General features: G+C 35.9%; 1 protein-coding gene across 2 annotated transcripts in view; it reads left to right on the top strand.

The window, feature by feature from the left end:
* The window catches only part of SCAF4 (SR-related CTD associated factor 4), a 46849-nt gene that overhangs the window by 9309 nt on the left and 15405 nt on the right, over positions 1-22135 (top strand). The window contains exons 2-17 of one of the 2 annotated variants that reach the window (XM_048071451.2): positions 2979-3062; positions 3658-3702; positions 5056-5217; positions 7248-7383; positions 9823-9962; positions 10529-10705; positions 11026-11126; positions 11619-11666; positions 12812-12920; positions 13258-13425; positions 14623-14708; positions 15335-15525; positions 17740-17840; positions 18883-18996; positions 19703-19859; positions 21379-21533. In XM_048071451.2, the coding sequence (XP_047927408.2) occupies positions 2979-3062; positions 3658-3702; positions 5056-5217; positions 7248-7383; positions 9823-9962; positions 10529-10705; positions 11026-11126; positions 11619-11666; positions 12812-12920; positions 13258-13425; positions 14623-14708; positions 15335-15525; positions 17740-17840; positions 18883-18996; positions 19703-19859; positions 21379-21533 (1974 nt within the window). The remainder of the gene's footprint in view (positions 1-2978; positions 3063-3657; positions 3703-5055; positions 5218-7247; positions 7384-9822; positions 9963-10528; positions 10706-11025; positions 11127-11618; positions 11667-12811; positions 12921-13257; positions 13426-14622; positions 14709-15334; positions 15526-17739; positions 17841-18882; positions 18997-19702; positions 19860-21378; positions 21534-22135) is intronic. The other variant, XM_048071452.2, reaches the window with a different exon arrangement.

Here is a 22135-nt window from a genome sequence, read left to right as displayed (position 1 = left end):
GTCCTGCTATGAGCTCTCCCAGTTTCCTGGTTCTCTCCTGTGGTGTTCCTGAAGAAGGAGCGCTGAAGTGCTGCTTTCACACTGGCTTCTTTGTTCTTGGAACACGGGGCTGGCTCCTTTTTCTGCAGGGCTGGTCGCTTCTTGGTGCGTAAGGGAAAGGATACGGAGTGCTGGTCTTGAAATGTTGGCTCCTTTTTCTCCTGCTCCACCTCATTTTTCAAGCCTTCTGGTGGTCCGTTTGTGGGTGTTGGGTTCTTTGTTAATTTTGTTTTTCATTGCATCTTGAAACAGATTTTCCATTGCTTTAATGTAAGCATTGGCTTTGTTCATCACGAGCCTTTGCACTTATTCAATAGAAAAATATAATTCAGAATTGAAATTAAAACTCAGACACCTCTCTCCTTCTGTCTTTTATCAGACAGATTGCATTTGGCCATACTGTGATTTGTCAGCAAGCAGAGATGTTAGCTGAAGTGTGTCTTACAGCTTGACTGGTTTTAAAATGAAATATTCTGGCACTGGAGCTTGCCTTTTATGGAGATTCGTAACGAAAAGCCATGGTTTTGACTTGTTGTTGGTGTTGGAAAGGATATCTGGCTACCACTCTCTTGAAGGACAATTTTTCTTCATTCCTATCTCTTGGAATAGGAATATAATTAAAAGTTTACATGCATATATTCTTGCTTACTCTTTGTTTTATTGGTGTAAAGCTTTCTTTTTGAACTGATGAATTAATAAGTTGTCAATCTACTTTCCTTCAAATAATTGGCAGTAATTTTTTTTTGCCTTCTGCATAAACATACCTACTTTTTTTTCCTTAACTGAGACAACAGGTAAATCTGCGTAAGTTGGTCACTTCAAAAATATCTTGAACCTTTAAATTCGTAGAAAAACAAGAGTGATTTATAAATGACTTCTTGCTTTCCATTACACTGTCAAATGAAGATATTTTTATTCTGTACTTTGTTCTGTGGCAGGCAATTTATTACATTTTTGACTAGTATTCAAGGGCTTTAGTTTTTCTTTATTTCATTGTGATAAACAAAATCACTTATGTAATGCAAAACATTTTTCTATGATTTGTGGGGAAAAATTCAAGGTAGAAATGATTGTGTAGGAAATGTTGAAGATCTGTTCCTTGTGTTACAAAAAAACATGACAATATGAGGATTCTTTCTGCCTTTAGTAAGCCACAGCTAAGATAACAGATTAAGTTCGTGGGAAGAATAGAAAATAATATTTAACGGGGTGAGAGCACCTAACTATGAGGTGTGATTCGGAAGGAGGAGTTAAAAAGTAGTACTGGAACATCCTGGCTTCTATTTCTGCCTGGAAGATGGGAAAGAAGATTGGAGAAAACTGTTCTTACACGCCAACGTGGATTGTGCTTCCAGGTCTGCAGACGAGCAGAGTAGAAGCAGTCACAATACGCCATAAAACCCTAGTGTAGCATATGGTGTAGTTTCAGCAATCGGCTATTTTTACGATGGGAAATTACAACAGCAGCTTACGGAGTACATGGAGTTCGCTGTAGATCCAGAGTAGGTAGGCTAGGCTGGAAAATGGTGAAAGGTGCACAGGATTTTGGTGTCGTGTGTGCAGTGCATGCTTCTGGGTGCCTGACTGTAGGACTGGTATTGAAAAACAGCCCTTCCAAAATCTCCTATTTCCCTGTTCTCTTAAAAAGCTCTACACACAGCAAATTAGAGTAGGAGAATTATGCCATTGAGATGATGCTGGGGACCTGGGGAGAACACGGTGCTCTTTCCTCAGCTCTCTGTGGTACCAGCTGTGACAGTTCTACATCCAGGTTTTAGTTTCTTTCAGTTTCTGAAATGCAAATTTAGTTCTTGCTTCCAGAATCATGGTTAACACTGGAAGACCAAGTGGTGTTTTTTTCTCAATGCCAAGATTGAAAACTTTGTGAAACTGTTTTGTAATAAAATTTCCTCCTGTGAGATGCAAGTCACACTGATGCCACTTGTGAATGTGAAGTTTGTTTTTTAGCTTGGAGTCACACTCAAATTTAAAGAGATGGATATCCTACCTGTATCCTATCTGTTTTGAGTATAGAATGTGCTTTCAGTAATTTAGACTTGAAAAAAAATAACCTGGATTCTGCATTACTAGATTTAAATTCCTTTTTGTTCTTAACAGAACAGCACTTGGGGTTCTTAAATTCTGGTAGGATTACAACTTTTTGATACAGTGTACCTGGGCTATGCTTAAAGAAATTAGGATATGATTATTCTGTAAATCTGGCTCACAGAATGCCACAAATTGCCGTCTGTATTAAGACTAGTCGCTTCTGAAAGCTTTGTCCTTGAGGATCTAACTTTTCCACTGGGCAGCATTAGTATGGAGAACAGTGCAGAGGATTCTACAGAACAGTTGGTGCAGTTAACTTTAATAATAATATGGGATGTTCATAGCAAACCAAGTGTCTCAGTTAAAGACATTTGCAATGTCTATATATATATAACAGGGTAATTTGAAAACTTAGCATTGATTTGATGCCTTGATGGACGAAAGTTGGCATACTTTTATGCAAATTATTTTAAGATTATAGGATTATGTCAGTCTAGCTATCTGTAAGGATATCCTAACATTTCTATTTTTTAAGGAGACGTTCAGGCTAATTTAAATCAAGATGCAGTTAATTGATTTATATTACTTCTGTAAAATGGTTCCTATACTATAAGCAGATACCTGGTTTTGGACGTAAGTGGGACTTTGACAGTAGCCTTATCTTGCAAATTGCTGAATGTGGGCTACTTCACAAGGAAAACAGCTTTGAACATTGCCTAGAAAGATCTGCTTGGTAGTCTCTTTGTTTCAAAGGCCAGCCAACATTGCAGTGATGTGTAACGTGGAACATCTGTAATCAATCAGTTGTCTGAAATGTTGTCTTTTTGGATAACAGCTTAAACTTCATAATACATTTTTAATATTTGTTTGTGTTTTCTTTTTCTCTTCAGCTCTTTTCATTGATGGAGATGAAACCTCCTATTTCCCGAGCAAAAATGATTCTCATCACAAAAGCTGCCATTAAAGCTATTAAGGTAAGGTACAATAGCCTAAAAATAAAACAATAACAGTAGCAATGTGTTGTTGTTTTACTTCTAAGTAAACGCGTCTCCAGACTTCCCAGTCTTAGCTTCATGGATGTTTTATTCTAGCTGGCATTAAGAAACAAGTGGGTGGTGAACATCATCTCCTGGTTTTAGATTAGTAGCATAATGACAGCTTCATTTTTTTGAATCGTTGCTTTTTAATGCCACCCACTCTAGTGTTATGATTTCTATGTAATAAAGCTTTAAATGTTGCAGCATGCAACTGAGTCGTAACATATTAAAACATATTGAACTCGCTTGTAAAGTAAATCGAGAAAGTTCTCAGTAGTACTTGAGACGCAGTATGTCTTTTGTGTACATGTTGAAACACTTCTGTAGAAAGGATGGCTTGTGTCTGTCTGTTCTGTGATTTTTTTCCCCATTAGCTGTAGACCTTGATTAATTCTAACATGCTTCTTTCTCAAATGTGACTTCAGTGTTTTTGTAGTCCTTCCTAAATAATAGTAAGCACAGAGTTAAAATACTTCTAAAATTGTGTCACTGTCAAGTAGTTGATAAATTAATTTATGTATTTATTTTCCAGCTCTACAAACACGTTGTCCAGATTGTAGAGAAGTTTATCAAAAAGGTAATAAAAAAAACCAAACCTGTCTGCGTCTGTTACTACATATGATTAATAATGCTGGTAAATAGCCAAAAAGGCTACTGTTATTCAGGGATTGACGGAAACAATCAATTTTTTTAGTGTTTTATATATTTTGATATCTCTTTGAGTATATAATCTCCTCATTTGAATTTTCTGTACTACATTAGGAAGAGGAAGAAAAAAAGTATTGTAAAACTTCTCCAATCAGCAACTAGGGAGGAAACTAGCAATATGGAACTTGAAACTGATTTTCACTGGTGAAGATAATACATATTTTAGGAAATACAATTTTTATACTTGCGTAGGCATGTAAAACAACAGGCTAGAATGTAATGATTCACTAAAAGGAAACTTGCATACTGCTGAACATAAGTTCCTCTGAGTGAACAGGAAAAATACCTTTTCATTTGTGGAAGAGAAGAACTTGCTGTTCTGCAAGATGCATTAAATACCAGAACATAGAGTTGATGGAAGAAGTCCAGTGCATTTGAGTGTAAGGTAGCTTGACAACACAATTGTGACGGTCTGTACAGGAAAGTAGTAGATCTGTTGTTTCAAGCTAAAGATACTTTAAAAGCAGTGATAGGGAAGGTGAAGGCTGCGTCAAGTTATGCAGCTGTATTTTACTCTGTCCCAAATGTAAAAGCATTTTTTTCTTCCTTCTCGATTTCTATCAACAAAAGTAAAGCAGTAAAAGGATTCTACCTAAGCATGATACACAAGTCTCTTCTGTATACACGCCCAACTGTAACTTGTGTTTCTATAAAAATGTTCGTGGCCCCTTTCTCCAACTTAATGAAAATACTACATTGTGTAGAAAGTTATTGTTATATAAATTAAAAGGTTTTTTAGATTAAAATTCTTAAACCTTTTCTTACTTATTTGTCATTTTGGCTCATTAATGATGCACAATACCAACTTCTTTCAGTACTGTAAAATAGAGTCTATATCTTTTTGTAGAAATTTGTATATGAACCTGGTATTACAGTTCACTTTTTGTTGTCTTTAATAACTATTACTGTTGAATCTATTTAAATACTTGTTTTCATTTTTTAAAAAAAAATAACATCTGCAAAAGAACAGGTTTTTTTGGTGGTGCTGCCATAAACATTAAATCTGTGGTCAGTTTGAAATTCATCATTCTGTTTGCTTTTATACCATCCATGATCTACATAGGCTGAAGCCTCTGTAGTTTTAGAAACAAATGGTAATGGTGTTGATGTGTTTTTTTTCCCTGCCTTAATATAGTAAGAGTAGACTCCTTGTAGGGAACTGAGGTGAATGCATGCTGTCTTCTGAGTATCACTGCCTAAAGGACGTTTTTTTTGTTTTCAGTGCAAACCAGAATATAAAGTCCCTGGATTGTATGTTATTGACTCTATTGTTCGTCAGTCTCGTCACCAGTTTGGAACGGACAAGGATGTCTTTGGGCCAAGATTCTCTAAAAATATTACTGCCACATTCCAGTATTTGTATCTCTGTCCATCTGAAGACAAGGTACAACTATGATTTCTCAAGTGTTGTTGTGAATTGATAAGTGTTCTTGTGACATTTCCATTTACACAAAAGCTAATTCGGTGGTTCTCTATGTCCTTGTAGTGACTATTTATTATAATGGTAAAACATGACAAGAAAGATTGTCAATGGTAATAGTTAAATGGAAGTTCTAAGTTATACCAAAAAGTAAATATTTTGCCTAAGTTCATCACTTTTGCTCTGTGTATGCAGACACGTGAACAGTGTGTGAGTGTGTGTGACTATGCCAAAACTTTTCTTCTTGAGGTTTCTTCAGGAAAACTTAGTGTGGAAGGTGGTGTCTCCCACAGAAAGGTGTTGCAGAAGTGCCAGAGTTGTAGGAAGTGAAGGTTCTGCTCCTAGACTTTTTCTAAGAAAATGACTATCTTTATTTCTTCAGTCTTGACAGATCCCGCATTTGAGAATTTAATTGCTTCTCTCCATTGTGAAGACTTATTTAAGGCCTCAGTTTTCTTAGTTTATCCTTAATTTCTTGATGGTCCCAGTTGCTACCAACAGAAGATGGCTTTTATGCCCTCTGTTGGAACACATTCAAAAGGCTTCCGAGATAAGTGCATTTTAGGAGTTGCCAGTTGGTTTGCAGAAAATTGCCTACTCACTGCAACACTAAGAGCAAAATACTCTTTTTCTAAGTGACTTTTTTTTTCTAATTTCCTAACTAAGCTTTTGAAATCTTTTGGTACTCTGTTGTTTTCTAGGATGGACACTGAAGACCTTTAGACTGAGCCTGATACTCTGAAACTTAATGCGTGAATATCTAGAACCTAAACAAAAAATGACCTGTAGATGCAGAATAACCATGGCTGATATCAAAAGAGAATGATATTTGTATTTTTAACAGCCTTTCTGTAAGATTAGTGTGGGATTGAAATTAGTGTGGGATTTTCAAGTCTTTCAGAGAGATAGAATAGTCGAGGCCAAAAATGCTGCTGTTTTGAAGTTTAACTATTCTTCAGTCCAAAATCTTGTACAAAAATAGCCATTCCAAGTTTCTGTCTTAATTGATACTATTGTAGAAATATTTTGTTAAATTCTTCAATCATTTAGCTTATGACAGTACCAGTGGATTTGCATGGGTGTATGTAACTGAAACACAGTAAGGCATTTGACTGTTGAAACAAGAACAGAATCAACTCATTCTTGGAAGCTGCATTAGAACTGAGAAGTACTTAAAATGTATATGTGTAAGTCAGATGACTAAGTATATAAAAAGGATGGGTATGCCAAGATTAAATATAACATTTATTCTGATTTCTATCTGTTTGTATGTTATACCTGAAGCAGCACATCTAGTTAGGTATTATTGTTTAATGCTAGGCTAAAGAAGGAAAGGCTACTTTCCAGCTTGTTCCTTAAGGTTTATTAAAAAAAAAAAAAAAGAGCAAGCTTAAAATAACAGCTGTCAGTTAGAGGTTCTAATTTAATCTTCCTTCAGTGATCAGTTAGAGAATTTTCCACCCGCTTTCCTGATCTTTTGAATACTGATAGAGATGAGTTTTCTGGTGCCAACATAGAATTGGTTGGGTTAGTAGAAAAAGTTTTGAACAGTCTTCACTAACTTTGAAACTTCTAGTATTTTATGGTCTAATTGCCCCTCTCTCCCCTGGGCTTTTCCAGCTCATCTTCATTTTCTTTCTCATAACATTTGTTGTTTGTTTCACTCCTTTATGACTGTGAAGAAATGGTGGTGGGGCTGATGTGACTACTTCTACTGTTTATCAAACCTGGATTTTGTGATGGGACAGAACAGCTTTAGAAAAATGGTACAAGGGGATAATAAGTTGGCAGGTTGTATCTTTGCCATATGCAAGGTCTTGCTGACCTGTGTGACAACATAGAGGGTTATTTAAAAGGTGTGCCCAATTCTGTTGAACTACTATACTGATCAATCCTTTCTTCTCAATGTTTAAAAAAAAAAAAAAAAGATGAATTTGGAGTTTGTGAATTAGGAAAGCTGTATTTAGCATTGATGTCTGCTTTTGTTTCGACAGAGTAAAATAGTCCGTGTCCTGAACCTTTGGCAGAAAAATGGTGTTTTTAAAATTGAGATCATTCAACCCCTTCTGGATATGGCAGCAGGAACTAGTACTGCTGCTCCAATGACAGAAAATGCTGCTAATAATGAAGGTATAAATGACATTATGGCTTCTTCTACTTGTTTTAGAAAGGTGAATGGTATTAGAAACTCTTGCTTTCACGTTCAAGTGCTACTAGTAGTTTCAACAGTAACGTATTAATAAATTCAGCTTTGCTGTCACAACTATGTGGGCCAGCTGTAGCCCGTACTGATACTGTACTTCAGAAGTTATCAGAATGTGAATGATCATTTTCAAAATACCTCAAATCGATACTGCGTGAGTGCATATGGATGCACATCTTTTCCATAAAGATGACTTAATGTTCACTCTTAAAATAGTCTTTTCTTTATTCTGAAATATTTTTGTTGCTTCTTAGTTTTATAATTCTCATGTCCATTTTTTTAATGTTAGAATCTGGATCCATAAAGCATGATGTTCAGTGTAAGAGCTTACACTGAACCATCTTAATGTCTGAAAGCAACAGCTATTAATATCTTTCAGTGTGAGACCCCAAAACATTTTATGCTGGTGTTTCAAATCCAAATTCCTGAACAGTAAATTTAAGACTGATGGTAGGCTTTTACACGGACTACTGGTAGAAAACCACTGACCTAAAGAGTAAAGTAATGACTGCCCTCCCACAATATTTTCACTGACCTATTTTATGCCACATAAAAAGCTGGTAGTGAGGTTATTGAATTGTGGAAGAGCAAATGCATACCACAAATCCCTCTTTCTCTGGAGGGTCGTCTTTTTGAGTTTCTGTATTTCAGTCTTAGTTTTTGTGACCTCAATATTTGCTGCACTTGTATATGTTGGAATAGGACTGGCAAAAATGTAATAATGTGAATGAGGTGTGGTGACAGACAACAAAATAATGATGCGCAGTAGCATAAATAGAATATTCTCCAGTGGTGTTCAGGAAAATGTATTTTTTAAACATGGTGAGTTAGGGGGGAAGTATCTTAGCATCTCAACTCAGATGCAGACTGCTGGCTATATGGTTTCATTCGGTTATAACAGACAAGTGGCACTATTGTTCCGTCTCTGTCTCATTACTGGTAGCTAACGGATCGGGTGCCTTTTTCGTAGATGTTCATCCTGATTTCAGTCAGATTATTCACATGCACCAGAGGGGATAATTTGGCCCTGAAATAAACATGCTAATGATTAATAATAAATATATTAATGCATTATATGAAATAGAATCTCTTTCACTTACAATGCTGCAAAATCTGTTTAGCCAAAATGAGAATTTTTTTTCTCCATTGAGCAAGCAAATATCCCTCTGAATATATACAGGAAGTAATTTGGGAGTTAAAGTATCTTTTAAATCAATCACGGATCTTTTTGCAGAATTTTTATGTAACATCTGACTTCTGGGAAAATGTTATTCAACATTTGACTCTGCTTGCTGCTTATCAACACTGCAGTAGTTTAAACTGCAAACAGATGAATGGGTTTAAAGAAGTTGTTACTGTGATGCAAACATTAGCTTAGTTTGTCAAAAAATATATTTTTTTTAAACTTTATTCCATTGTACAATTTTATAACATTTCATTAAAATATTTTCACTGAAGAATAGTTACTTGCTCACAACATGGAGAAATTGCTGGTATTGCTGCTAATTTATATTGTACTAGCAAAATGTTTGTTAAAAAACAAAAAACATTGTTACTTAAAGCAAAGAGAATGGAAAAGCTGCATGTGTAGACAAAGCTAAGAGCATGCCTTAAAATGTGGTTTCTTTAGTGGAGTTCAGTGGAAATGAAACTTTTTCTGGAAGAGTTAGTATATGGTGGTTTATACAATGGGAGGATTTATCTAGCAGATGCAGGTTTGGCTTATGTCTCTGCAGAAGTGGCATGTGAACAAACCTTGCCAAAGGAGTTGCTTGGGAAATAATTTTTAGAAACCTTTAATTATTACCAGACTTCCCAGCAAAAGTTCTGCTACTGCTAGAAAATAGTTATCAATATTTCAAAGGAATATGATTAGAAAACTCAATTTTTCTTGAAGTGAACCATTAAATGATTTATTTAAAATACTCCTGAAAAAGGAGTCCAGATTTTTAAACTTTGAAAATGGAACTAATATTTTAAGTGTATTGATTTGTATTGCTTAATGCTGTCTTGAGTAGTAGTTTTGCTGTTAACTTTCCTACAATTGTAAAAATGTAATCATCGAGCTGTCATCTAAAATACCATGCTGGACTAGCTTTCAGATAGGCTTTTTTTTTCTTTATTTTCTTTTTAAATGTATTTTCGTAGTGTATCCAACGCAGAGATGTGAGCAGTGAATAGAGCAGTTGAAGGCAAAATTAATACAACATGTAATTGGGGTAGTTCAGATAAGAGCACGGACTTGATTTTTTTGGTTTAAATAAGCTACTGTGGATAGACGGGTGTTTCAAGGAGGTAGATGTATGCACTGATGAGTACAATTTTTGAGTAATGAAGCTTTTTGTTCATTCCTACGGAAATCTTAGGTTCACCGCCCCCTCCAGCAAAGGTTGCTTCGGAGCCCCCTCAAGTCACTGCTAATTCAGTACCGACAATGCCACAGTTGCCCAGTTCTGATGCCTTTGCAGCTGTAGCTCAGTTGTTTCAAACAACGCAAGGACAGCAGGTAACGTCTTTATATGTAAGATGAAAGGTGGGGAAATGATGGAAGAAACATTCTTGATTTGAAGCAAAACGAAAAACAAAACAAAACAAAAAAACACTGCCTGAGTCTTAAATGGAAAACTTGTAAGAGCTGAGGTCGGTATTTGAATCTTCCATGGCCTTTCTATCCAGAGATGATTGTATTCAGGAAAAGTCAGTTATGCGTTAGTAAAGAATTAGTTCTGAATTGGTACAGTTACAAAGTTTCAAGAGTAGGCTGAATACATAGAATGAAAATTGAATTTTATTGTTTGGTACACTCAATTAAACAGCTTCAGTGTTGGAAGGCCTAAATATTGAAGTCTTCTGATGTGCTGAATTGTGCCACTGATGTAATTTAAAAATTACTTCTGGTCTCGCTGAAAGTTCTCCACCTTCATAGCTCAGTCAGGTTATTGGTTGTATGCATCCTATGCTGTTGGTGTTCATTCAATGCTATAGGCTAATTTGATACAAAATTTATATCCTACAGCTCTAATAGTAATATATACAATGGCATTTATTTAATACTCTGTTTTTTTTTTGTAGCTTCAGCAAATTCTTCAGACTTTTCAGCAGCCTCAAAAACCCCAGTCACCGGTCATAGATAACACTGTGATGGCTCAGGTTCAAGCTATTACTGCTCAGTTGAAAACTACAGCATCACAACCACAAGAACAAAAAGCTGCTTTCGCACCACCTGAGCAAAAAACATCCTTTGACAAAGTAAGTTTTCCTTTGTTCCTTGAGTTTAACATCTTCAATTCAACAGGAAGCTTAGTGGATAGTTTAGTGGATAACTGAATGTCTTCCAGATGCTGGGGGGAAACGGTGCAAATTGTTTCGTCTTCAATGTGGAGGTTGCCTTCCTGTTTTTATAGACTTAGCATTTTCTGAAGCTTATTAAAACTGATTTTGAACAGCTTAGTTCATTTCAATATTTTTCCTGCTTCTAACCTTTTCTTTAATTCTAGAGCTGTTAAAATTTTGGTTTCTAGTAGTATAAAATATGGCAAAAATAGTAAGCTCACTGTAATTCCTTTTAGAAGCTGCTAGATCGGTTTGACTACGATGATGAGCCAGAAGCAGTGGAAGATTCAAAGAAAGAAGATTCAGCTCCTTCTCCTTCAGTTTCTCAGCCAGCTTTGTAAGTATTTTTTTTTGTCAGAATAAAAGTTAAACCATGTTTGTTATTAAAAAAATATTTTTAGGTTACAAAGCTTATTAAAATTTCAAGTTACTTCGGTGGTTAACTGTTACAGTCCAAAGTTAAAATGTTGTTGTGTTTTTTTTATACCTTGGTGATTTAGTGTGGGTTTGGCATGTTGCATTATTGGTTGAGGAGTGTGTTTAGTGGAAAAGCTCAGTTTTGCTTTCAAGATGAGTTCTGTATCTTTATTGCACTACTGAGCGTGTCAGGGCATTGTTAGTAAGCAGCTGGATTGCTTTGCTGGCTGGGGAAAAGATGCTTTCATAAACAAAGTTCGATTCATTAGCTATTAAAAGAAAATTGACTTTGCAGCTTTAAAATCTCGAAGATTAAATACCCATGCAAAATAACTTGGACTCCACTTTCCCTTTTGCTATGCATTTTGATAAAGTCTTAAATTACATGATCACATACTAGTTTTTTCCACAGGACCTCTCTCTCATTCAGTGCACAGACTGGATGGTGCTCAATACCTGGGTTAGTCAATGTTTCTTTTTTCCCTGCTTCAGTATGTGGCCCCATGTCTTATTTTCTGCTTATGCCATCCAAACCCTGCTCTGAAAAACAAAATCACTAACTTTGTCATCAGCTTTCTTGGTGTGTTTTATCACTTTAATGTTCCACAAGTATTAATTAGTTAATTAAAATGCCTTGTAAGTAAATTGGTAGTATTTTCCCTGTAATACAGATGGGAACTCTGAAGTACAGAAAGATGAGGTAGGTCAAATATATCCACTGCTTGTATATGCCCAACTAGTGATCAGTGGACTAGGCTTTTCAGCTTGTTTATATTCTGTTTGTAGCACTTCTAAGCCTCTGTCCTTATTGTCTTATACTTGCGTAAGATGCTTCTGAAAATTGGATTCCAGAAGTCTCACTTTGGGCAAACAAAATCAGAGGTATCCTCTGAACATCAGAGGTATTTTCAAATCTGTATGAAAAACTGATTTGTCCAGAATCGTGTAAGAATTGTATGGTGCCTGTGTTTTAAAATGGTACGAAGTTTCATTTCACATCACCATTAGATTTCTTTATCTTCCTGAAATCCTGTTTGTTTTCTTACACAAACTGCATCCTTTAAACAGGCTCTATTAACTGCACGGACCTCATTAATTCCCTGAGCACTGTCCATTCTGTGTGTTGAATCAGGAAGTGAATGGTATCACTGTGATCCTTGTGTGATATACATATCCCTTTCTTCTCTGCCCTAAATTTCTCTCAAATGAAAAGTTTTTTTTCCCAGTGAAAGTACGGTCACTGTCTTTTATTCCCACAAGATGAACTGGAAAAGAGGATAGTTAGCCTAAGGTAGACAACCTTCATGAAAAATTTCCATAAACTTACGGCTTTAGCAAGATAATATAAGAAAAGAAGGGGAAGAAAGAGAATTAATTTTTTTTTTGTAGCACTTCTTTATATGTTAAAGGACTGCTCTTAAAATGGAGAAAATATAAGGAAGACATTCTTTCTGTTTTCACTTTCTAGAGAGGAAATGGGATCATAATATATTTTTTCTGTCTAAATTTAAAACAAGAATGTGTAAATGTGCGTACAAGTATGTCAAAGGCAAAAATAAGTCTGTATGTCTACTGACTTGTCTCACCAAATATTACTGTTTTTAGTGGATTTCCAGGAGAAGGTATACAACAGCCAGTATTTCCTCAACTCCCAAATATGGATCCTTTTCAGCAGCGAATGATGGGAATGCAACAGGATCCAATGCGCCACCAGGTAACTTCAGGGTTTTTTAGTTTCTCCCTTATCCATTATGTCTTCTGTGTTTTGTACTTTTCTTTGATGGAGAAGCAAGGAAGTGATGTTTCTGTTAGCGAAAAGTGAATATGGCTTAGTCCTTCAACTTTCCCAGAAAAGAGAATTTTGTTGTCTATTCTAGTTAAGCTTTGAAGAACTTGTTTTTTATTCTGTACGCATAACTGCCTGACCTACTTCATTTTTCTCAGACTTCTGGGTTTTTATTGTGACTCTGAAGCAGAGAGACAAATTTACTTCTGGAAAACCTAATATATTTTTCCTAACTGAAGGGTTTTGTGTGTTTTGTTCTTGAAAGGTCCCACTTCCTCCTAATGGGCAAATGCCAGGTTTTGGTCTTCTGCCTACCCCACAGTTTCCACCAATGGCTCAGCCTGTGATTCCGCCAGCAGCACCTGTGCAGCAAACTTTTCAGTCTCCTTTCCCAGTACAGAGTGAATCACACATGCAAAAACCCCATCAGCAGGTGAGGACCCTTTGAAATAAATAAGTTTTTAATTTACAGTGCTCTCTAATACTTGTCTTTATCAAATGCACATACTTTGTTCAGGAGAGGAAATTTCATGATAACTACCTCAAGTGGTGGCTGTGAGGTTTGTTCATCTGAGTGAACGTTGGATAGCCACAGTGCTACGTGATGAGTTAGGTATTTCAGGAATCTAGCAAAAACAGCATATGTATACTGTATGCTTCTTCCAGTATCAGACTCTGGATTGCATTTTCTGTCCACTGAGTTCTTGCTTCCCCTCATCATCCCTTTCCTGTCTCCATCATGCTTAAGGAATATTTTGTTCCGAGAAGTTCTAACAAGGCAATCCCGTTCTGGGGAGAAACAGCTTGAAAAAGCTAATTTTAAAGGGTTTGGTTTTAAAGGTTTTAAAGGGTGGACTCTGAAATAGAGAAAATGAACTCGGAAGTCTGTAAAAGTTCTAAAAATTCAAAGTGTATGTATGTATATGCCTCTGTCCTTCAGAGGATATTGTTGGTATGGTGACTGCTAAGAAGAAATCAAAGAACAAGTCTCCATATAAGCCTGTATTTTAAAAAAAGTTTCTAAATTTCTTACAGCAATTGAATATATTTACCTCACTTATTCCAAGGAAAATTCTAAAATGAGAAAAAGAAATGATACCAAGCTGTCGTTATGTGGTGACCTGTGATGTCACAGGTTCTATAAATAATTTCTGCTTTCCACTTGTAGTAAAGAGAGAATTCTCAAGATATCTTCCTAATTAGTTTGTTAGTCTTGAAGTGTGTTGAATCAGTAATTCTAACAAATTGTCTGTTCAGATGTTTCCTGCCAGGGCCTATGAGTTTGGTCACAGAGCAGGATCTGCTGACTGACTTTAATGATATCCTTTGGACATCTGTATGGTGCTGAAATAAAGGAAAATGTGGAGAAACGATTTACAAGTTGAAGATGAGAATTTTGTCCAAATTATTCTTGTGTTTTTCAGTGGTTGTATTAAATTAATTTACTACCAGGCTATCTTCCTGTTGGTGGCTTTAGTAGTGGGGAGGTTTCTGAGGAGAATGGCATTATATTTTAATTTCATGTATGTGACTTTTTAATATAGTTTTAGTGCTGTTACATAATTCAGTATAGGCACAAAACAAGATAAAATGCTTGCACCTGTAACACCAGTCAAACTTAATATTTTAGGACATGGAAGTGGAACAGCCACCTATTCAAGAAGGAAAACGACATATTTCTGACAGCAGAAAGTCAAGATCTAGATCTGCCTCAAGGTAAATTAGTGAAATCTCTTTTAGTTTAGTGAGGGTATATGTTATATTGAGTATTGGATTTTAACATAAGGAACTTAGGTGTATCGTGTCCAAAGATTTGAAAGGGCATTCTGAGTACTGGGGAGAGCTAGGCTGATTGGAGCTCAGAGAACCTGGTTCTGTGCTGCCAAATCTACTGTGGGGGTGATAATTTCTAACTGTCAGACAGCAGAGAATAGTTCAGAGGTGAGCTAATTCCTCAGACTGTTGCAGGAGTTCATTTTCAGTGCCTTAGGACAGTCTTGTTACTTGTATTTTGTGTTGACTTTGTGGGACCCTCACTCAGCATACTTACTTGCTTTGGGGACCACTTCACAGAAGTGCGTAATTCTGCTGTGCAGGTTGGATTCTATTAGTGAATGCCAAAACGCAAGTTTAGCAAGAAAGTCTCATTTTGATTTAATCTCGGGATTATTTACACAAAATTACTGTTCCATATATGATTCTGTGTATGGACAACACTAGTGAAACTTGGTAGTCATAGTTGTCGAGGGCTTAAGTTGAATTCCTTCCCCTTCTGTAAGGAGTAAGGAGTAAAATAATAATAATAAATTAAACAAAAACAGTAAATTGTTGGTTTAAACTAGGTCACCTAAAAGGAGGCGTTCGAGATCGGGCTCACGCTCTCGAAGGTCACGTCATCGTCGGTCTCGATCACGGTCCAGAGATAGACGCCGACACTCTCCTAAGTCTCGGTCACAAGAGAGACGTGAACGTGAGAGGGAGAGAGAACGTAGATCAAAAGGCCTTCCGCAGATCAAATCAGAAACTGTTAGTGGTAAGTTCGCTTTTTCTGTTTATCATTGATAAATTGCTGTAACCGTGAAAATTCTCGTAGTACCATTTTTCATCTGCTCAGCATCTTCATGGTTCATACCTGGATTTTTTTGTGTGCATGTGTTTCCAGTGTTTTCTGTAATGAATTTTAGAGTTCTGTAAAGTTGAAGGCGTTATATCGTAATTACTGTGCCTAATTAAAAGGAAATACTAGCAAGACAAACTTAGGTATTTTAGAAAAACTGTAAATGTTGAAAAGATACATTACTTAGACTTATTTTTTTAAAATTTAATGTTGACTAGTCCACTTACCTTTAATATATGATGTGTGATGAGAATCTCCCAGAAGACAACTCTAAATCTGATGTGTGTTAATTTTTTTTTTTTTTTACTTATCAAACTACCATCTTCCCAAAGAACATACCAGAGATAGCCCAGTATATTGTGACAGGGAAAAAAAAAATCAGGTTGTGTAATTTTTAACCATTGTCTGTTCTTGCTCTGGTTCCATTTTTCATTCATTTCATTCATTCATTTTCCATTTTTTTAGTACTAGAAATCAGTTTAAATAAGCATCACTTCATTAATGATGTATAATTGTAACGTCAAAGAGCAAGAAAGCTAAAATCTGAAAAAAAATTAGCTATGTCTTAGGTACTCTCCCTTCTCTCCTTGGAGTGAAGACACTGCATGGCTTAGTACCATTTGGAATACTTTCTCTGATCTGACTCCTCCTTTCCCTCTCCATCCCTTTTTCTTGCAGTTTGTGCTATTTGATATGATCTCTAAGACTCAGCCAAACAAAATAGAAGTAAACTGTACTGTGAATTATTTTCTGAACTATTTTAAAGCTGTCAAGAATCAAATCCATCACATTTCTGTTCTTCCTTACACTAATAATAGACAATTGGGCCTTTGGGGATATCTCTTAAGTCAGAAGTATTTTGGCTGTAAGGTAGGAAAAGAAAAAGATGAAACACCATGTTTTTCTTTTCTTTCCTTCAAGCCATACAACGTAAAGCAAATTGAGCACAAGAAGCTGAGTGCATGGTTGTGATTTTTTTCTAATGACTCAGTGCTGTGTATCTCTCCAACCTGAAGGAGATCTTTGACCTGGAAAACATATAGGCTAATGTCACGACTTCTTAAAGAATGTTGGCTTCTTAAAGAAGGTTGGCTTTGCCTGTGTTTGTAGACAACGTAGTAGCTGTCTTCTAAATATTCTTGGGGGCATCAAATCATATCAAATCAATCTTTTTGTATAAAAGGGACAAAAGATACAGAGTTCTAACTAGCCAAAACCTTGTGGATGGCAATAACAGTAGTTTAAAGAGACTGCAAAGAATTAAAATTTAATTTAAAGTATCTAATGGCAGTGGTGTAAGATAGCTTTTACTAACATCTCTCTCAGATTGTCATATAATGCCTTTTATGTTAGCGATTTTGTATCAGGTAGTGGGGAAAAAATAGGGGAGTACTGAATGTTGTGATGGTACTCCAGAGGCAATGTGATACCATGTGCTCATCTGCTGTTTTACTGCCTTCAAGAATGGAGTGAGATAAACATATTGATTACTTTCTCCCAAAAGAAAAAGCTTGTTTCAGTAATTTTTCACTTAACCATTGAGAGAAATGGCACTGACTAGGTTGCTAAAGATGATAAAAGTACTGCTACTCACTGTAGTTTGTCACTGCGTTCTGGAGGAAAACTCCGCTAGTAGCATGCGGGTCACCATAAACAATCTAATTCTCATCTTGCTATTAAGTACCACCCATATTGTGATGCTGGCCCATAGTTTGGATTTCATACTTAGCAGTTACATTGTTGTGAAATATCCATTGCATGCGTAAGGGTATTTCATGGAGCAATCTTAGCAGCAAAGCATACTTTCCTTTTTTGTAATTATTTGCAGAGCTGATGATCATCAGAACTTGTAAGTCATTTTAATAGTAGTTAACTGGACAGCTTCTCAGCATGTGCAGTTCAGGGATTCTGATGCAGTCGCTGTGGTTCACTTTTAACTCAGCTCTGGGCAGGAAAAGAAAGAGGCCTTTGTCAAATACTCCTAAAGATACATTTTTTGTTGTTGTTCTGTTTCATTTGGCTTTTTCATTTTGTTGTAACTGGCTATTTTAACATGACTATTTTGACTATTTTTGGCTTATGAAGTGTGTATTTACAAGTGCTCTTACAGGCTATGTTAACTCTTTGCAGTTTGTAGTACTACGCTTTGGGTAGGACAACTTGACAAAAGGACTACGCAACAGGATGTTGGCAGTCTTTTGGAGGAGTTTGGCCCAATTGAGTCAATAAATGTAAGTATAAATGGTGCAGTGCAAGCTTAGCTTTCAAAAATGATTTTCAGACTGTTCTAAGCTACCTTTATTTTTGATACATTCAGAAGATTCAAGAGCTGTCATTTCCTTTATGATTGTGTTTTCTAATGTGTAGACTCAATTTGTTTGGCGACTTTGAGGGACGAAAAAGAAAAAAGGGCAGTTGCTTTCATTGCTTGCTCTTTATATAGTGATGCCTCTGTGATGGGATAATTTTCGTAATTACCCCAACTTCATGCAACTTGTACTTTCTCTAGAGGGAATTGAATGAGAAAGGGTCATTGAAGGGAGAGGTTCCTGTACCTACTGAGCTTCTTGTCTGCTCCATTTTGTGGTTGATTATAGGAATTAATAGGACTTCAAGCTGGTGTTCTTTCTTTTGCTAGTTTCTCGTCGGTCGTTTTAGACGTAAGCATAGAAAACCATTATTATATTGCTGTATTAAGGATATTTTATATGTAAATAAAAACTATGTTCCATTGGCTATGATATTTTATTGAAACAAACTAAAAGATGTGACTAATTTTCTTGCTATTCCCAAATTTTGTTAAAACATCATTGAAGCCTTTTCTCAAATCCATTGCAAAGAATAAAAAATTATTACAAAACTGCAGGTGAAACTGAACGGAGGTGCAGATAGCAATTTGTGCTATTTGGAATAAAGTTGGGGGTATTCTTGTTTCTTCCAACAGATTAACTGATTCCAATGCCGTAGCGCTTCCATATACACTACTATTTAAAATTTTTAAGGATTAAATATGCAACAGGAACCCATATTTTAACATTTAATAGAGTTAAAAACTTCCTGCATAAGAAGTTGCTTCTAATTTATTAGAATTTTTTATTTTCAGAAGATGCTGGCTATTTCAGCCTCTTAAACTAACATTCTCTTTCATATTTAATAGTCTTCTTTGAAACACCTGCTGGTGTTCTAGCTTACTGTAATTTAACACTTGTATGTTGCTCATTGCTTTGTTACTGTTAGCAAAAACTATTTCTTTTTTCCTTAAAATACAAACAGATGATACCGCCTAGAGGATGTGCCTATATTGTAATGGTCCACAGACAAGATGCTTATCGTGCCCTACAAAAGTTGAGCCGAGGCAACTTCAAAGTCAATCAGAAATCTATAAAGGTATTTCTTGGAAAATGTCAGGCTGTTCTAAAATTGCTGTAATTACTGGAATCATTTTTCTTATAATCTAGACTTTCTGATATTTCAGATTTTTACGTAGTCTGCATATGATATTCCATAAATGTATGTGAATGAACCTCTTTTTTTATTGATAAGTATTCTTCTTGTTCTGTCATGCGATTAAAGGAACTTGTATCAGTTTCTGTGAAAGACTGTCAGTGATTGTGTATCTGAACAACAAAAATGGTGTCCTTTTAGTCATTCCAGTGGACCATAACTATGTTTTTTTGTTGTTGCTGCTTATTTGTCTTACCATCTATAATTAAACACAGTTATAATCCTACAAATAGTGCTAATAATTAAGGAAGAATGCATTCATTGGTGAAATTTTACCTTTTGCAGAACACCATATTAGAGAGTGGCACTGTCTTCTGAAGGGGAATAAAATTTATTACAGTGATGGGGGAACATTTAAAGAAACTGCCTGTATAAATTTTTACAAATTACGTGCAAGAGACAAGCCAAGACATAAGAGCTAGTTGTGCCTTTAAAAAAAACTTATTTTCAAAGTTTTTTTTCTGCTGTTTCAATTAGAGTATTCTGTTTGCTTTGTAGCCATTTTTGGTAATGCTATTTTGTGATAACAGATTATTAAAACCATTAAAATCAAAACATTACTAACTGCATCTATTTTTTTTTCCCCAAGATTGCATGGGCTTTGAATAAGGGAATAAAGCCAGATTACAAGCAGTATTGGGATGTAGAATTAGGTGTTACTTACATACCATGGGACAAAGTGAAACCTGAAGATCTTGAAAGTTTCTGTGAAGGAGGAATGTTGGACAATGAAACTCTTAGTCCAGGTAAGGTATTGCTACATCTTTAAATGCTTTTTAAAAATCATCCTTTTTACTGATACACTGAATTTGGTGTGGCTAACTTTCCTGAGTCTGAGGTGCTTGTGAAATTGTTGAAATGGCTACAAAGAGCAGGATGTGTGACCAGTAGATCAGAGAGACTTTGTCAGTTAATGACAGTCCTCAACAGGCAGGGGTTGTGCAGCTGGATTATTGGTCTGGGCTAAAATTGCTCTTGTATACCAGACAAACTGAGCTGCACTCGGGTTTGCCATTGATAGTAATCAATGTTGCAAGTGCTCACTAGTCCCAGACCAACCTGGTGATCCACTGGTTTGTGTGAGGTATCCCTAGCAGAGGAGCCTGCCTTTGGAGTATTTGTATAGCAGCTGATGACAGCAACTTCATAATTTCCATTAAAAGTGCCTTTTATTTTTCTACTTAAATCAGTTTCAGTTCCATTAGCAAGTTTTGTATTTTTCTTGACCTAACTAGAATTCTTGTTATTTTGGGTGTAAATCAGTGAAAATAATAGGCTTCTATTTTGTATTAAGAATGTATTAAGAAAATTACACCTGTTTAAAATCAGCAGTTTCAAATTAATATAGAATTGCTAGCATGCTGGCTGTTGGGATTTCTAAAAGTAATACTAAATGAATATACTTTATTACTAAATGAATGCAGTACTTAAGAAAATGAAGTTGCTTAAGGTTCCTTGAACTGGTGCTCTAGACTACTGTGTTGGCTTTAACAGTGCAACCATTGTGTGCTGTTCTGTCTCGCTCCCAAAACACCATTTCAGGATTGTGTCATTCTGTCTAACTTGCCCTAATTGGGTGGTTATTACTCTAAATAGTAACATGTCTTCATCATAATACACATAAATAAGTAGAGTGTGTTTTTAAATCTAAGTCTGTCTAACTAATGCCTCTTCTCTGATCCTTTCTTTCTCTTCAGCTGTCTTTTCTCAAGAAGTTCTGACAAACAATAGGGGCCAACTTCTTCTCTAAAATGAGCTTAAAGCTGTGTTTCATATTTTCCTTTTCCTATTTTGTTGCAATTGTTCATTGTTGTATTCTCCTTTTCCTTTGTTCAAGACTTGAAAATTCATTTTTTTCAGAAATGAATTCTCAAATCATTTAAAAAAAATAAACCAGCTTCATTCTTGCCATAGAATAACAGAATCTGTTGAAAGCTTGTCCCAAAACAGCCTCACTGTTTTTGCTATAGATAATGTCAAAATCTCAGACGTATAAATGCTCTGAGTGCAAAGAGTTGTTAAATGACTAATGAAAAGAATAAACCTACTTGCCATTTGTCAGTGATTTGTTGTTAGTGTGTTCGAAGACATTGGATTTTTTTCTCAGAAATACATGTAAATGTTTCTTGGCTCTGTGTGCTTCTCATCTAAAAAAAAAAGCTTTAATTAGCTCATTCTTGTAAACATCACAAAGTATATGGCTTTTACATGGCTTGACTACTTGTCCACTTCTTCTGAACTGATTCACATATAACTTATTTGCAGAGTGGAAGGGAATTCCCAAGAAGTCTGAAAATGAAGTAGCTCAAAATGGAGGTGCAGAAGCTACACATAATGAACCAGTGTCACCTATACCTAAAGCTTTACCTGTTCCAATTCCCGTTCCCATGCCTGCACCAATTACAGTACCTCCTCCACAGGTGAGAGTTGCTTCCAATTTGCTCTGGTTATCTGAACAAAAACTTAATTTAGATAATTATTTACTATGGCAATACATAAATAGAAGGGAGAAAATATGGTGAATAACTAGTTGATCTTGTGTGCATATTTGTTGTGTTGTTGTCCCCGCTTAAAAGTGCTCTTGTTAGCAGACTGGCTGTGCTGACATCTTATGTAGATAACTTTCCTGCACCATAAATCCAGTATGCACCTGAAAGCCACTACTTGACCTTCTTTACCTAGAGGAGCAATACAGTCGAACAGACTCTTCTTTTTCTGCTGAATTGCAGTGGCAATGGAAGACTTGAAAAACTTAACGTGATCCAAACCCTAATGGTTTTTTTGTGCCCAGTAGGAGCAGAGTATCTGGTTTGGTTTCCTTGAAAAAGGATGTAGTTTGCATGGACCAGGACGGCCCTGGGAATTGAATCAGCACATAGTTAGCAGGAATGATGGACAATTTGCTCCAAAACCTCACTGCTGCTTTAATGCTAATGTGGCAGACCCACATATGCTTCTTACGCTGTTGGAAATGTTTATTGTAGGACTGCACTTCAAATACCTGAATTTCAATCTGAATAAA

This window comes from Anser cygnoides, chromosome 1 (genome assembly GCF_040182565.1).
Source record: "Anser cygnoides isolate HZ-2024a breed goose chromosome 1, Taihu_goose_T2T_genome, whole genome shotgun sequence".
NCBI classification, from domain to species: Eukaryota; Metazoa; Chordata; class Aves; order Anseriformes; family Anatidae; genus Anser; species Anser cygnoides.
The sequence above is the reverse complement of the archived record's forward strand: the minus strand, read 5'-3'. Positions and strand labels throughout refer to the sequence as shown.